This window comes from Cupressus sempervirens, chromosome 3 (assembly GCF_028749045.1).
Source record: "Cupressus sempervirens isolate cs-2001-9-10 chromosome 3, ASM2874904v1, whole genome shotgun sequence".
Lineage (NCBI taxonomy): Eukaryota > Viridiplantae > Streptophyta > Pinopsida > Cupressales > Cupressaceae > Cupressus > Cupressus sempervirens.
This window is the reverse complement of record NC_143120.1, coordinates 258844841-258860443: the sequence shown is the minus strand read 5'-3', so window position 1 is coordinate 258860443 and position 15603 is coordinate 258844841. Positions and strand designations below refer to the sequence as shown.

The 15603-nt window shown below is 34.0% G+C and overlaps 1 protein-coding gene and 1 non-coding gene across 2 annotated transcripts; one reads left to right on the top strand and one right to left on the bottom strand.

The window, feature by feature from the left end:
- The first annotated feature begins 1493 nt into the window (after window positions 1-1493).
- TRNAN-GUU (transfer RNA asparagine (anticodon GUU)) lies at window positions 1494-1567 on the top strand. The gene has a single exon. It is a non-coding gene; the product is annotated as a tRNA-Asn (tRNA).
- Window positions 1568-2068: 501 nt separating this feature from the next.
- On the bottom strand, window positions 2069-9874 carry LOC149565875 (transducin family protein / WD-40 repeat family protein). Its single transcript, XM_089819349.1, has 12 exons — window positions 9501-9874; window positions 6698-7746; window positions 5359-5535; window positions 5158-5274; window positions 4513-4617; window positions 4251-4385; window positions 4103-4158; window positions 3887-3992; window positions 3675-3791; window positions 3455-3578; window positions 3223-3353; window positions 2069-3065 (listed from the first exon to the last, which is right to left on the bottom strand). The coding sequence occupies exons 1-12, from the start codon at window positions 9763-9765 to the stop codon at window positions 2526-2528; spliced, it is 2922 nt and encodes a 973-aa protein (XP_089675475.1). The 5' UTR covers window positions 9766-9874; the 3' UTR covers window positions 2069-2525.
- Window positions 9875-15603: the final 5729 nt, after the last annotated feature.

The following is a 15603-nucleotide window of genomic DNA, read 5'->3' as shown; positions in this document are numbered from 1 at the left end:
TCCTCATCATTCTTCTACTTGCTTTGTAATTTGATGTATAGTGCTAATATTTTTCATTTTTCAACTTCAAATTTGACAAAAGGTTGCAAAGCAACGAAGTTCTTGTCAAGTATATCATTATGATAAAAAATTAATAATATATTATATGTATTTTTAATTAGAATAAACAACATAATAACATTTTTTATTTTAATATGAATTAAAATTTTAGTATATTTATAAATAACTTTATTAAAAAATTAAAAATAATATCAATTTATTTTATTATTTAATATTTTTAATGATCTATGCTTTTTTAAAATATTTAAAATAAAAAATAATATAAACATTTTTAATATAATATTTAATAGTTATTGCATTCTAACAAAAAAAATTAGTATAATAAAAATATATGTAATTATATATATATGAAGTTAAGTTCTTTTTTTCAGTGCATAAAGTTGACTACACTAACAATCTCATGGAAGCTTCAACCATTTTATATGTTGTGGAATAGTGTTGTTTGCGAGGATAGCGCAAGATTATTTGATTTTGATTCTCAAGTGGTGGTGAACTTGATTTCCTCACAGGAGCTTGAGGATGTTAGTTGGCAGCTAATCACTATTGTTAATCACTCTTCTCTTTTGTACCTCTCTTGAGTACATTAGGTTTACCTACATTCCTTGTGAATGGAACAAAGTTGCTAATTGTTTGGCCAAATGGGCTTCTGGTCATGCTCCGAGCTAGAATATTATGGATTAGGGGGCAGCTTCCCTTTAAGTTGGTGCAAGAATTTGATGAACTTGTTGCTTAGGACAGAACTCCTTGTTGAACTCTCTTTCTTGTAATCCTTTCTATCTTAAAAAAATTTTAACCTTTTTTTTCCAAATGATATATATTTAAAATTATATAATATACATTTGTGATTTACATAAAATATTAACATTATAAAAATATATTTATACATGTAAAAAATATTATAGAAAAACATATTGTAAATTATATCATATTTTATAAGTATTATAATAAAGTAATTATGAAATGCTTGTTTATTTTTTGAAAGCTTTAAACATTGCAGCATTGTTAAAAATTAATAATGGTCCCAAAAAGGGCTCATATAGCTCAAAATATTTTACCTAATCAAATGATAAAAATGTTTTTTTTTTGAAAAAAAATTGTTAAATAAATAGCACCTCTACTGAACTAACTTTAAATTATTATTTTTAATATAAAACAAAACACATACCATTGATTTGAAAAAATAAGTTAAGCTCAACCGGTTCCTACTGTTTCCTGTAGTGCTATACCTATAGGCAGGAACTAATAAACATCTCCTTGAGCATCCCTAACTATGGTTCGTGGCACCATGTCTCGATATCGATAAATCCTAACATCTGGAAGTGTTTCAAGAGGATATAAACCATGAAAACCTTACCAAAAGGATCCGGCAATATGTAAAAAGGTTAAAAAGTTTGTGAAAGTATGTTAGAAGTTAGTGAGAGCAAAAATATGCAGCTGGAGTAGCTCAGTTGGTTAGAGCGTGTGGCTGTTAACCACAAGGTCGGAGGTTCGACCCCTCCCTCTAGCGTTTTGAATCATTTACTTGGCTCGTTCCATGGTTTACTAGCACAAATGTTGCGTTTTGAATCATTTATTTGCCTCCTTCCATGGTTTACTAGTACAAATGTGTAGAAAATTAACCTTTTGAATCATTTATTTGCCTCCTTCCATGGTTTACTAGCACAAATGTTTTAGAAAATTAACGATTTGCCAAGTGTCGCTTACAACGACAACAATGAAGAGAACTCATTTGATGAATGTTTTAGAAAATTAACGGTTTGCCAAGTGTCGCTTACAACAACGACAACAATGAAGAGAACTCATTTGATGAATGTTTTAGAAAATGAACGGTTTGCCAAGTGTCGCTTACAACAACGACAACAATGAAGAGAACTCACTTGATGAATGTTTTAGAAAATTAACGGTTTGCCAAGTGTCGCTTACAACAACGACAACAATGAAGAAAACTCATTTGATGAATGTTTTAGAAAATTAACGGTTTGCCAAGTGTTGCTTACAACGACAACAATGAAGAGAACTCATTTGATGAACAGTATAATTCCAACCGTGTAAAACAAATACATTCAACTGAGGTTAATCAAGTATTATTTGAGGAAGATCAAGTGAAGAGAACAGCGGATTTGATTATCAAAATTCAGAGAAGAAGAGACAAGTTAACCAAAACTTTGCAACTGACTAGTTTGGCTCCTGACTCAGGAGGGCGATTGCATGGGTCCCATGGACTACTTTAGTCTCGTGGACGTCATTAAAATCTATCATATCATACCATATCATCGAAAAGATGTACAGGATGATCATGGGAAAATGCCACCAAGGCGATAAAACCTTCACGTTGAGTTAGCTCCGAAGGTTTTCAACATTTGCCTTTTTTTATCGGTTGCTTTGGTCAAGTTATTAAAATTTGGCACTGCAGACATGCAGCATGAACTGTCATAGTTTTGGGACCACGGAGGCTTTCTGTTTTCCTATTTCTTAGCTTGTTTTGATGGCTTCTGAGCAGAGCTACCTGAGCCTGCCCTGTCCTTTCGCTTCCCTTCATTCTCTGCTGTGCTCTTCATTTGCTTTATGGAATTGAATAATGAACCGTTGCTCTCTGTGGTTCGGTTTGCCGAAGCATTTGAGGCTTTGGCAAATGGGTTACCTGGTTTCTGAGCAGAAACATTGTTAAGTGCAGCTTGAACTTGTGAATCCGCACTCTTTTTCCCTTCACCGTTCACCAAATTGGGTTCCTTTCTTTTAGCTTCTAGATCATCCACTTCAGCTCTTGTGTCGTGCTTTGATAACCCTAGAGAACCATGGGTATATTTGGATTCTAATGAAGCCTCATTTGTCTTGGTTTCTAGGGGAACGTCATGTGGCTTGACTTGAAGATGAGGTATGTCACCAGTGTGTGTCTTGAATGAGACTTGCTTGGCACCTAAGTAAACTGGACTGTCCAAATATGGACCATCGGAATTCGGTGTCTTGCAAGCTGTTGAGTCCATGGTTTCTTTAAGTATCTTATCCTGACATAATCAAGGGAACATATCAGAAATTGCTTAAGCGTTTGATGAAGATTCACTGAATTTTCTGAGCCAAAAAAAATTATAGTATTTTCCCTAATCCAGACAACTGTTGATGAATGTCCAACAAGGAATACAATAAGTGCAAATTCCAACACACCTCCAACAAAGCATTAAATCGTTCTGCCAATATGGGGAGCTTCATGGCATTGGCAAGTTTTATGGCACCCTGTAAAGATTTCTCCAATGATAACATTGCTGCCAGCTCCGTTGCTCTAACCAACTTGTCTCCTAAGAGAGAAAGGTGATTGTGTGGTCAGGTCAATAATCTAGTAACGTAATTGTCCTAGAATATAAGCAAAGATTCTGTGTGGTACCCAATTGTAACTTACCCTTGCAACAATTTGCTATGAGACGTAGAAGGCATCGATCAAGTGCAGCTTCCATCTTGAACATTGTAGTCTCTCTATTCTTTTCACTGTCACAGGTCGCAGCCTCTTCTGCTTTGCTTTGCATCTGCAGAGTTCGTTTAAACATGATATTATATTTTAAATCCGGTAATTCTTTTCAATAAATATGACTGTAATTTAGCTCTCACAAATGTAACTTTACCTGTGAAAGAAGTAAGCTATCTCTAAGGAATTCATTTTCTAGATCATCTGCCCCAAGATCAGAACATGCAAGAGGTAATGACAAGTTCAGAACGCTCAATATTGGCTTTGGGCTTACCTAAGATTACAACGAAACATCATAATTATGAATAAATATTATACACAAATCTTCAAAAGCAACTCAACTTCTAAGATTTCGACCAGCCAACATACCTGTGGATAAATCTCAGGCGATTTGCAAGCAACACAGAAAACCTGCGTGTTGTTTAGCCCAACCATCCAAAAATTCTCATTTTCTGACTTTCTTTCTCTGGCAGCACTGGACCAATTGGAACATTCAATTGTCTATTTTTTATCTACAGCAATCGAAAAAATGCTAAACATATCATGCTCTCTCAATCACTTATAAACATTAATTAAGTTTCATACCTGAACATTGGTATCCAACATCCACCATATTCCTTAGTATACACCCTCAAATTTCCCTGCATTTGCCAACGCTTAGAAAACTGAACTCATGCAACTTGACATCTAGCACGGAATGTCACATTAAAGATGTCTTTCAGAGAACCAATACCTCGGAATCATACGAACTTAACATCCCTTCTTCACTGAATCCAAGCCATGTAAGATGAGAACCAGGGCTTATAGGAAGCCGACCAGATAAACAGCGTGTTTTTTCAGAAACTCTGAACACCTCAAATCCCAGCACCTGAATACGAAGTCCATGAGTTAATAAATATGAAGGCACCAAAGTAGCTTATTGAATAATCAATTCATGATTACATACTATTAAGCAGAGACATCACTACAATCATCTATCAAATTCTGAACTCTACCTGGTCACCAGATGGAAGCGGACTCGAAGCATGTGTGGCAACAACAAGGAGGTTCTCATGTCCTACTGCAGTAATCACTGGTCCATCCAAACAAAGGACAGATTTCTGTGGAACAATAGAATTTTCAAATAATAAGAAACATATGTTCATTGTAGAATTTTATAAAGCAAGGGAATAACATATCGATTGGCACTCAAAACTTTATCTGATTGACTTCTGGGATTTGCTATCCCGTTATGGAGATTTTACATTTAAAGGACTCGTTAGCTTCAACAAAAACACTGACCAAAATGTTTGATAATCACACTGAATTCTGTAATTCGCCATCCTGTGCCACTACTTAAAGTTAAATTCAATTAATGGGCGATCTGCCAAACAACTAAATCGTTGAACAAAACCACAAACAAGGAACCTAAATCCCTTTAAGAATTTCAAACATAACTTCTCTTTCATGTGAACACTTGTGGAGGGCAGTGCTCATCCTGGACTATCAAACTTAAGTGGTCCAGGGTTTTAAAACGGTATTTTTTAAGGGATCCTCTAAATGTGATTTGATGTATTTTCTTTCAAAAAACTAGAGGAATAGAGATCCTGCAGCGTGCTATATTACTAAGGAGAGAACAATGTGCTAAAAGGGAATCAAACCTGCAGGCCACCCTCTGAAAAAATTCTGAGGAAATTGAAACTTGTTACTGCTGCAACCCATCCTGAACCAAGAGCAACAGCCTTCACCTCCTCTCCAATTGGGAATCGCATGGACCACTGCAAAAGCAAATAAATTGCAATAAGCAACTTCTTCTTGTCAAATTATGGAGCCAAATCCTTAAGTAAAATAATGCTTTGAACCTCGCTATTGTTCGCCCAACTACTTAAAGGCCGATACATAAGAGTGCTTGGGTTCTTCTCGCCCTTCTGGGGACTCGCATAAACACTTCCACTCTCATTGAGAGAAGCCATGGTAAAACCAAAATGGTCGCTCATGGAAGGCACGCGGAAACCTTTCCCAAGGTCATGAAATTCCACCTGCATTGACATATTTTGCATGAGTGAATCTCTTTTGTTAAATTTGACATCAGTATGAATTGCATCTGTACCAGTCAGATTTTACTTTTTAGCTATTCTTTGGTATTATGCTTCTTATAAAGACAAAAGTACTTCTCAAAAATCAAGCTCTAGTCCTTCTTCTCACATTTTCAAGGAACAAGTCTCTAAAATCTAAACGCCTTAGAAATATTCAAAAGACTGGTTCCGAAATCAACTATATTTTTAAATCAATGTTTCAATCACAGATCACATTCAGTGATCCACCTTAGTGACATATCTAAATCAGTATCTGGTTTTTATGGAACTGGAAAGTCATTACTAGCTCACCTAAGTATTGAGCCTTAGAAATATATCTGGATCTATTTGGCTTATTTGGTTTCAACTGGAAACTCTTGCTAGCTGACCTAGGTATTCATGCAATCTTAAGTACACATCTGAATTGAGCCCATTAACTAATGAAACAGAAAGCTTTCGATGATTTTGTTAGGGCTTCCTGAAAAAAGCTATGCAAAAGGATAAACTATCCTTTGAAGCACATATCTTGCATTAAATAAAAGGTTGAACATTTAGGCAGAAGATCAATGTGACTCGAAATCAATTCTGAGCAATCCAGTGGTTGAGCTGTATTCGAGACAATTCTGTCTCCTGGATAGTCTATACAACACTGATAAATTGAGGTTTCAACTTAACACTCAAAGCTTCTGACGATGGTTAGAACAGCTGATCAAAGCACATGATTAGACCCATATTACTAATCATATCTAACTTGAATTAAATGCTTCTTGAGAAGAAAGATCAGGATGTATAATAACGTCGGGCATCTATTATGAAATGTATGTAATGCACTATAATTCGTGCATATAGCTTGTCGTATATAGAAAAATATAGATTGAACAAAATCTGAAGAGATTTTTACTGTGGACAATACTGGATCCAAAGTCTGTTTCCTTGACTTCATCCAGTCTGACCCAAAGCTGCTTACAATATGACAACAATCACAACTTTACTTTGGCCTTAAACAGGTCTATAGCATTACCTCAAATATTTCAGAGGAGTTTTAAATTTTGTCCATGTAAATGGGATTTCTTTTGGGATTCTGCTTTTAATTATTCCAAGCAACTAGAACTGGGGGGAATATTACCTCAATATGAGAGAAACCATCCTTTTCAAAAGTGATAATGCTTCCAAGCATGTTATAGGACAGAAAACTACGTTTCCCAGATTCCCTTGGTGTTGCACCAGGCTGAAATGCCTCCTGCATAGTTGATTTTGCCTTCAATACATCTCTGCGATTCTTGATCTCTCTAATGTCATTATCTTCTTCACCATTTTCAATTTTAACGGAGGGTTTCTTGTGCAATGTCCTTCTAGGTAACCTGCCCATTTCATCATCCTCACTCTCATCCCCTATCCCATCCAGGCTCCCAGCATCACTGTCTTCCAGGTCTTCTCCGTATTTGCCCATCAATGTTTCCTCAAAGCCCATGTCATCAGTACTCTCAATACTAGCATCTGCTGGGGATTTCATGTGGGATGCAACAGGAGATTCCCACACGCCGAACCTGCCCAAAACATCGATCACCGTCAAAGTGTTTCCTCCGGGCTTCCATGCAAGTGAACAAATCGGTCTATCAAACTTATGTCTATCAATATCTTGCCTTCTATCAACCTCCCATATCATAACCTGGCAGTCAGCCCCAGATGTCGCAATGTACTTTCCATTGGGTGACCAAGCCAAAGACCCTATGATATCAGAGTGGCCACCCTTAAGACTGAGAACCTTCTCTGCTGTATCTCTATCATACATTGAAACCTCATTTTTCCTTCCTGGAACTGCCAGCATTTCCCCATCAGGGCGCCAACTTATCTGATTTAAACTTGTCGGACTAGAATCTGTATTGGGTGCCACTTTTTTCAGAGTATGCATAGGTTTCCCTGTTGATAGCTGCCAGTAGATAACAGTGCCATCGCTATCTGCAGATGCTAGGAACTCGTTGTTTGGATCAAATGAAAGGCTTGTGACCGGATAATTGTGGGCTTTGAGCACCCTGGCAATGGAGCTATCAATGGTATTAATTAGCTTAATACCCTCATCATCTCCTGCAGCAGCTAGCAGCTCTCCATTCCTGCTGAAGGCCAGAGAGCGTATCGGCAGAGTAAATCTTGTTATATTGCCCTGAAATTCTCCACCTGGATCACAAGATTTCGTTAGAATGTTTCCAAGTATATGACATTAAAGCAATCCAACATTATGAAGTATTATTTTGGGGGACTTAAATGTATGGAAGTGTTTGAATCATTTGCAATGACCTTTCTTTCGTTAGTTTTTGATAATAGTCTGACTCTAGCAGAGGTGAAGACGTAGAAATCAAACTAGCAAAATCAGCATATTCCTTTCATTAAATTTGCTCAAATTAAAAAAAGCAAAATCGATTTCCTTTGAGGGACTCCCTCTAAAGAACTAAAGAGATAACCTCTGTTGGAGGTAGCTTCAAAGCTAAACGAATAATTAGGCTAGTTAACTAACTAGTTTGGTCTTTTGGTGTGGATTTAGATCACTAAATAAAGGACAAATGATCATAAATAATGAGAGGTTAATTCTTGCTTCACCAACGGCTGCAAGATCAAATAAATTTAAGCACCTCTCCAAACACTCTGTTTGGTGTTATGCTGGTCTTAAATTTAAAACTAAGACATCACAAGACATGGAGAAAAGAGCAAAAAAGAAAACTAGATGAAAGTTAACCTAAAACAGGCATGTTATTGAAATTGCAAGCGCAACCTTTGATGAATTAAAGGAGAGGAAAACAAAAAGATGGAACATGAAAGTGTAGCGCGATTGCAGTTTGCAGTATTATTCAATTTATATTTTATGAACGTATGCTTAAACCTCAGCTGGATCTGCAATGTCACAAATCTAAGTAGCCTACTGAAAACCCCATTCGGTCTCTTGATTTGGATTTAGGTTCACATGTAAATCGACGAATCATGGAGCAAGAGAGTGCTTTAAAAAAATTTAAATAAGTTAATAGATACCATATTTATAAATTTCTAAGTGAGCTTTAGCTCTAATTCTCAAGGGGTAAAAGGACCAGAGTCAAACTATGCAGAGATATTAGCTTAGATCATATTCCTTTTGGAATCCTTCTGCATAGTTTCCCGTTAGAAAAAGGGCAAGGAAAGAAAAGTCCATAGAAGTCAGCTGAACAGAAAAGTCAGAGTTAAATTTTTCTGCAAAAGTTTTTATAGGCCTAAGAATATGAAAGAACTATAGAAAAGTTAGCTGAGATATTTCAACCTGCAGATTAACCATTTTGGAACAAATTTCTAACGAATTGCAAGCATAAGCTTTTATGATAAATCAACTGAGAAAGGGACTACAAAGAAGCCATTTTAAACCATTTTCTGGATAAAATATTAAATTTCATGTGTAATTTTTGAAGCAACCAAAAATGTAAGCTACAGGAATGTCAATTAATAATAGAATTTACGGATGACAATTTACGCATGATCAAGAATAGACAACAGAGGAAAAAACCTTAAACTAATATCAATCGCATTTCTGATAGCAAAGAAATAAGCTAAAGGAAAATCAGTCAGCAATTCTTTTCTAGGAGAAATACTTCATGCCGCTTTGATGGGTGACATAGAGGAAAAGCTTACGTAAATTTTATTTTGCAACATCTTTAACGTTGAGTTTTACGCATTAAAAAATGTTGGTGTAATGCCGAGAAAAACAGAGATAAATTTGACTGGGGAAGCACTTTGGGCAAAAGAATAAATATCATAGAGAAAAACAAGATAATAGCATACTTCTAAAATGACCAATAAACCAAAAAAAATTAGGGCAAAACAACAAAATCTTCCAGAGACGACTCGGGTGGAAACTTGCTTCTAAATTGCTATGCGAAAAATAATTTGCGGATATCAGAACATAAAATAACCTGGATAAGAATAGAGTTTGACAGAGTGGTCCACAGATCCTGAGGCGAGACTTGTGGGCGTGATGGCCATGGCTGTGACCGCCTGCTTGTGATGACGAAGAGTGATGGGCTTTGAAGAGGGAGAAGAGGGTGAATGAATAAGAATGCTGTTGTCCGCCCCTGCTGTAATGAGATACTTGCCATGGCTGTCCCACAGAATGCAAGCCACTGATTCAATATCGTTATGCTCATGGGCTTCTTGCAGATGTATGGATCTGCCCTTCATTTTGTGCAATTGATCCCCTTTCTTCCTCCTCCTGAACTGTAAGTGATATTGGGTTTTTGCCCTTCTGCTCGATAAATGGCGGGAGAGTAAGTACCTTTGAGGCGGGAAATTTTGGTTTGGATTGGGAGAGTTTTTATATATATATATGCTTTCCTTATGATAAAGAGGCAATTATGAATTTGTGCTAATAGCAAAGAGGGTATTCAATGATCTAAAGCTTGAGATAAAATTAATCAAACCACAAGGACACTTGTGGCCAAAGTTCTAAATAATGTCCTTCAATAGTTGGGAATGTTTTCTTCTTCTTTTTTCTATAAGAAGATTTGTAATATTGTATAAAATATATTTATTTTTAAGTTATGTAGATATAATAGATTTTTTATCATACATTGTAATTAAATTGAATGTTATATTTGTAATTTAAATTCATGTTTATTTAAATTATGAGTTGTATCTTTAATTTGAACTCATGTCTTATTTAAACTAAGAGTTATATCTGCAACTTAGATTGCATAAAGCAGTAATCAAAACTAAGAGATATCTTAAGATACCAAATTGTATGAAAATATTTCTATCATTATAGATATTAATTCATCTATCTAAAAAGTATAGAGGCTTATCAATTTTGAGTTGATATTTCTAAAGAGTTTGTTTATTTTATTTTAGAGTTTAAAAAAAAATTGTTTTCTTATTTACATTGTCTTTTGAAAATAATATTTTTTCTTTCATTCTTTACAAAAAAATTGAATTATTTAAAAATCATTTTTTTAGCAAGTTACTACCTAGGGGTAGTTGTCATTATATTGATTTTAAAAAAGGATTACCTATCAACTACACAAAGATATCATTAAGGACTTGATAACTTTAATGGCCACTTATGATCTAACAATCTATTCATGGAGAAATTAACTCCCATTTACAAACATCATGTGTTCATGTGTATCTAGATTTTTCATTACTTACCCATCCCTTAAGATTCATTATGGTGTCATATATGTGGCTTTTCTTGAGAATATCATCAACTTTGAAAGTGTCCACCACAAGCCTTGTATAGGCTTTCCTATTCAGTTTCCTAAGTGTCTCAATTGCTTGCTCCCTAAATTGAGTCGTCACCATACAGCTAATGGTCTTCTCCATTGCTTCATGACCACTCCTCATCTTGGCAATGTCATAAATGAACCATTCAAACAATGGTGTATTGTCAACATGATGTCCTTGAAACATTTTCCCTAAATGATCCCTCAAACCGCTCCTTCCACCATGTTAGCATTCTCATACCATTAACCTCCACCCCTTATCACATTTATAGCCTCTCTCTCTCTCTCTCTCTCTCTCTCTCTCTCTCTCTCTCTCTCTCTCTCTCTCTCTCTCTCTCTCTCTCTCTCTCTCTCTCTCTCTCTCTCTCTCTTTGAGAGAGATCATATATTAACCATATCTACAAAACCCTCATTTTGATGCATTTCATCCAAGGTCAATCTTATGACATGTGGATTTACTCCAACAATATACTAAGCTGACCTAAAATATAATTTTATTAAATTTAAATTGTCAACTCTTGTTCTTTTTCACTACCCACTAAGAAACAAGTTAGTAAAGGTTTATATGACACTTTTTTATGACTTAGTTTTTTAAATTTCATTTGAACATCAAAATACAACCTCAAACATCTTAGATCTGGGGCAGGAGCACCCACATAAAATATTTTGGACAAAGAATTTATCCTGATTTTGTACGATAAGATATTTTCTTGGGATTTGTACAGATCATTGTGGGGTCATTCTTCCCCATTCTATATTGATCTAGAGTATTATGTGAGTTGTTCTTTGTATTTTGTAATAATCTAGAATTTTTCGTAGACCGTCTTAACAAGTATAAATAGAGTTTTAGGTTTAGGTTTAGGGTAAGTTTTTGGATAGAAAGTTACGGGAAGAAGAAATCTGTAGGAAAGCAAGTGTATGTATTGTTCATTTGATAAATCAATTAGAAGAATTTTATTATCTATCTCTTGCTAGTGCTGGTTCCTTTTGTTTTTGCTTCCATTGAATTTTATCTCTACATCAATATCATTTTAACACATTAAGCATGTTGGCAAAATAGTTAGTGTGCCCCTCAGGGTTCACAACAAGGGACTAATTGCCCTTGTGAATTATATAACTCTAGTAGTTGTACTAGGCGTTAGCATGTTAATCTTATAGTGTAACAACAACTAAACTTATAACAAGTGGTCTCAAAGCTTATTCATGGGTTTGAATCTCATCAAGTAATATTGAGGGGGAGATTGTTGACAAAATGGTTAGTGCCCCACTAGGGAGTCATGACAAGGGACTAACAAGTCCTTCCTATAGATTCTATAAGTCTAATGGTTATATTATGAAATGATAGATCAATATTTAGTGCAATGGCAACTACACTTATAACAGAAATATTAGGAATATCTTGAATTAGAGCACCCCAAAAATAATGTATGCATTATAATTTGCATCTAGATCATTTGTACACTCACTTATTGTGTCTTAACTAATTCATAAACTTGTGGAAATGACACGAAATTCCAATGTAAATAAATGGATTTAAGATGTGAAGCTTCAAATTTCCCTTTTGCATTTGACAACCTCAAATGACTGGCTAAACATATAAATTAAAGGATAAAGTAGAAACATTGAAAAGGTAAAACAAAAAATTGTAATTTATACACATGACACATTTTGAACTTGCAAGAAATTCTCAAATGGAAAAAAATATTCTTAGTGAAGGATTAAGTGCTCGAACCTTTCCTAGTGAGCATTACAAAATCTTTATATCGAGCATAGAGTCAACCCACAATAAGGAAGTTCATTTTTTGTCTGAATTGGGACAATCAAATCAACATCTCCACCAAATACTCACTTTGTAACACCTATAAAAGCTAAAATATTAAGAATTTGAAAATGATATGAACTAGTGATTTGTGAGATCTTGTGTCTTGATTCTCGACATATGTTTTGAAAAAAATAGAAATAAATTGTGAATATATTTAAGTAACATTTCATAACTTGTTTATATATATATATATATATATATATATATATATATATATATATATATATATATATATATATATATATATATATATATATATATATATATATATATATATAAGGTTGTAGCCCTGATACATTTTAAGCTTCATTTGGAAGGCACCAAAAGGTCAACAAAGCACAATATCTCTGGTATAGCCTTAAAAATAATATTACCCATATCATAACTAGACATTAAATTAAAAAATTTAATGATTATCAAATTGAAATAGACATGTTAAATTAATAGTTTTGCAATGTCCATCCAAAACAAACTATATTGGTTTGGCGGGGTTTATTCTCCTCAAAGCCACAATACTTCCTTTGGAGGAGATGTTAGCATGAGGATGATCATGGTCATAGTTAGAAAAATGTTCTTAATTATGAAGCAATGAAAAAAAATGTGTATGTCAATTATTATTTTATAGTTTGCATTAGTTGTTATTGGATTCAAATAACCAATATATGTCCTTAATTAGTGTTATTTAGATCAAAACAAGGAAATTGTGTTTTTGGACTGCATGGTTTTTTTATTATTCTGGTTGCTAATCTCTAAATTATAACTATATAAGTTCTATTTGACGATTAAATTATTGTATTTTGGAAGTTTGGGTAAGGACTTCTATTGAGTTTAGGTCATCTACTCCCATATTTGTAAGTTGATCTATAATTTTATTACCTTCTATCCATGTATGTTTGAAATCCACATTAGTGAATTACTACAAGAGATCTCAACTTTGTTCTAATATAGGGTGAAGTTTCCAGTTAGGGGTTTTATCAATTCTCAATGCATTGATGACAATCTATGAGTCACCTTCTACTTATACAAGTTTAATGCCAAAATCTTTACAAATTTTCATCCCCTCTAACAAAGTGATAATTTACGCTCTATTGTTAGTGGATACATCTAAGGGTTTAGCAAATTTAGTTATCTTTAAGTTTATACCAATCCTTTTTCGAATGAGAGAACTTACAATTCAACCTTTCTTCTCTGCTCTTACTTCCACCTATTAAGAATCGAGGAGGAATGATCAATCTGAATCAATTCTTCCTAATTAAATTGTCCTATTGGGTTAAAATGCCTTTTATGTGATGGTGGGAGCGAAGTCTATTACTAAGGGTTTATACAATACTTGCATCAATTTTATTTTATAATAATCATGGAGTTATTTCTTTATCAATTCCTACCTATATATATGCAGGGAACTAATGTTCCCAGTTAGGTGTCACGATTAATTTTTATAACTACAACTAGTGAACTTTTAAAGTTTAAAAATTGTTTTATCTTTAGATTAACTTTCAAAAACTAATTCCTTTTTTTTTATTGGTTAGTAGCAATTTACCCCTAGTAAAATTAATTTTTGAACACAAAAATTAGAGAATTAAGTCTCTGGAATGTTCCATGTTATGCCACAGATTCTATGTTCCCCTCGTGTTCTTGCTCTTCCTTGAATCTCTCATAATGAACAAGCAAGCCCATGTTTCCATGTTGATTTTGCCTCCTTCAAAAGTTCTTCTGAGAAGCATTTTTTCCATGTTGATTTCTATTGTCGCAAATAGAGAATCCTTGTACATGGGAAGCTCAACTTCATAATAATATTTAATAATAAGAAGAAGAAGAAAATAATGCCAATAAACTATGCGAGCCATAGGGTGCAAAACAAATCCAACGTAATCATTTAATTTGTTCGATTCATAGTTTGTTAGTTCTTATTTGTCGTTGTTGCATCATTTATTCTAGCGAGGGCAATACCCCAATAAGAAAAATATAGTGTATAAACTTTAAAGTATGATAAAGAAATAGTTTTTGAAGTTAATAGAGATGTTTTTTTGTGTAGACGAGTTAGTAGAGACCATTTTTTATTCCAATAAGTATTTCATGTTGGAAGGAATTTTGTTCCATTTTGATCGCCTTAATTATGCATTGTGAATAAACACTCTACTTTTATTGCACAAAAGCAATTCTCCTGACCATTAATAGCAATATGAAATAGTTATTTGAAATTGAGAAACATATATTATTATTTTAAAAAATCTAGATTAGATTTATCATGTGAATGTATTTTCTCACTAGAAAAACTTGAATTGTTTTAATTGCTCAAAGTTTGTAGGGAATGTATTTGGATCAGTTAATCTAATAATTTATCTTCTTCTTCTTCTTATCACAATAGGTAAGGACTCTTGATGCCACAAGCCCCTTGTTTTGAAATATTCATCTATTGTGTTTTCCACAACTCTCATACCATTATGGAGGGAGTTCCATAATTTGTGATAAAGACCTTTGAACATTTAGTCAACCATTGTTTAAGAAATTCTAGAAAGTCATAATGATGGATTGATGACCAATTAATTTTTTTACAAATTTCATACCAACATTTTTTGGCAAATGGACAATTGAGAAGAATATGTCATCTACTTTCTTCAATGTTTCTACATAATACACATGTAGAAGGGCCTCATCCTATTTTCTTGAACCATTTAACGGTGATAATTTTGTTTCGAAATGCAACCTAAAGAAACGTACATGCTTTAGGCAAAAAGAATTTGTCCCAACAAAAATCAAGAGGGAGATTCAAGGGTTGCCAGTTTTGATACTTAGTTAATTGTTGATTACCTTCATTGACTTTATATCCACCATCATTAGATCCTCCCCTTACTAACCCATCTTATCTATTTTTTACAAGTGTCTTTAAGCTTACATCTTAGAAAATTCTACCTTTTGGAAATCTAGGAGTGACATATCATCTAAATTTCCATCTCCATCTTGAGGATGGAATTGAGT

Coding starts and splice junctions, on each gene's coding strand:
- LOC149565875 (XM_089819349.1), bottom strand. CDS start 9,765: ATGAAGGGCAGATCCATACATCTGCAAGAAGCCCATGAGCATAACGAT. Junction 4,386..4,512: donor CGCTTCCATCTGGTGACCAG/GTAGAGTTCAGA, acceptor CTTCGTATTCAG/GTGCTGGGATTTGAGGTGTT. Junction 3,993..4,102: donor TGTTGGATACCAATGTTCAG/GTATGAAACTTA, acceptor CAATTGGTCCAG/TGCTGCCAGAGAAAGAAAGT.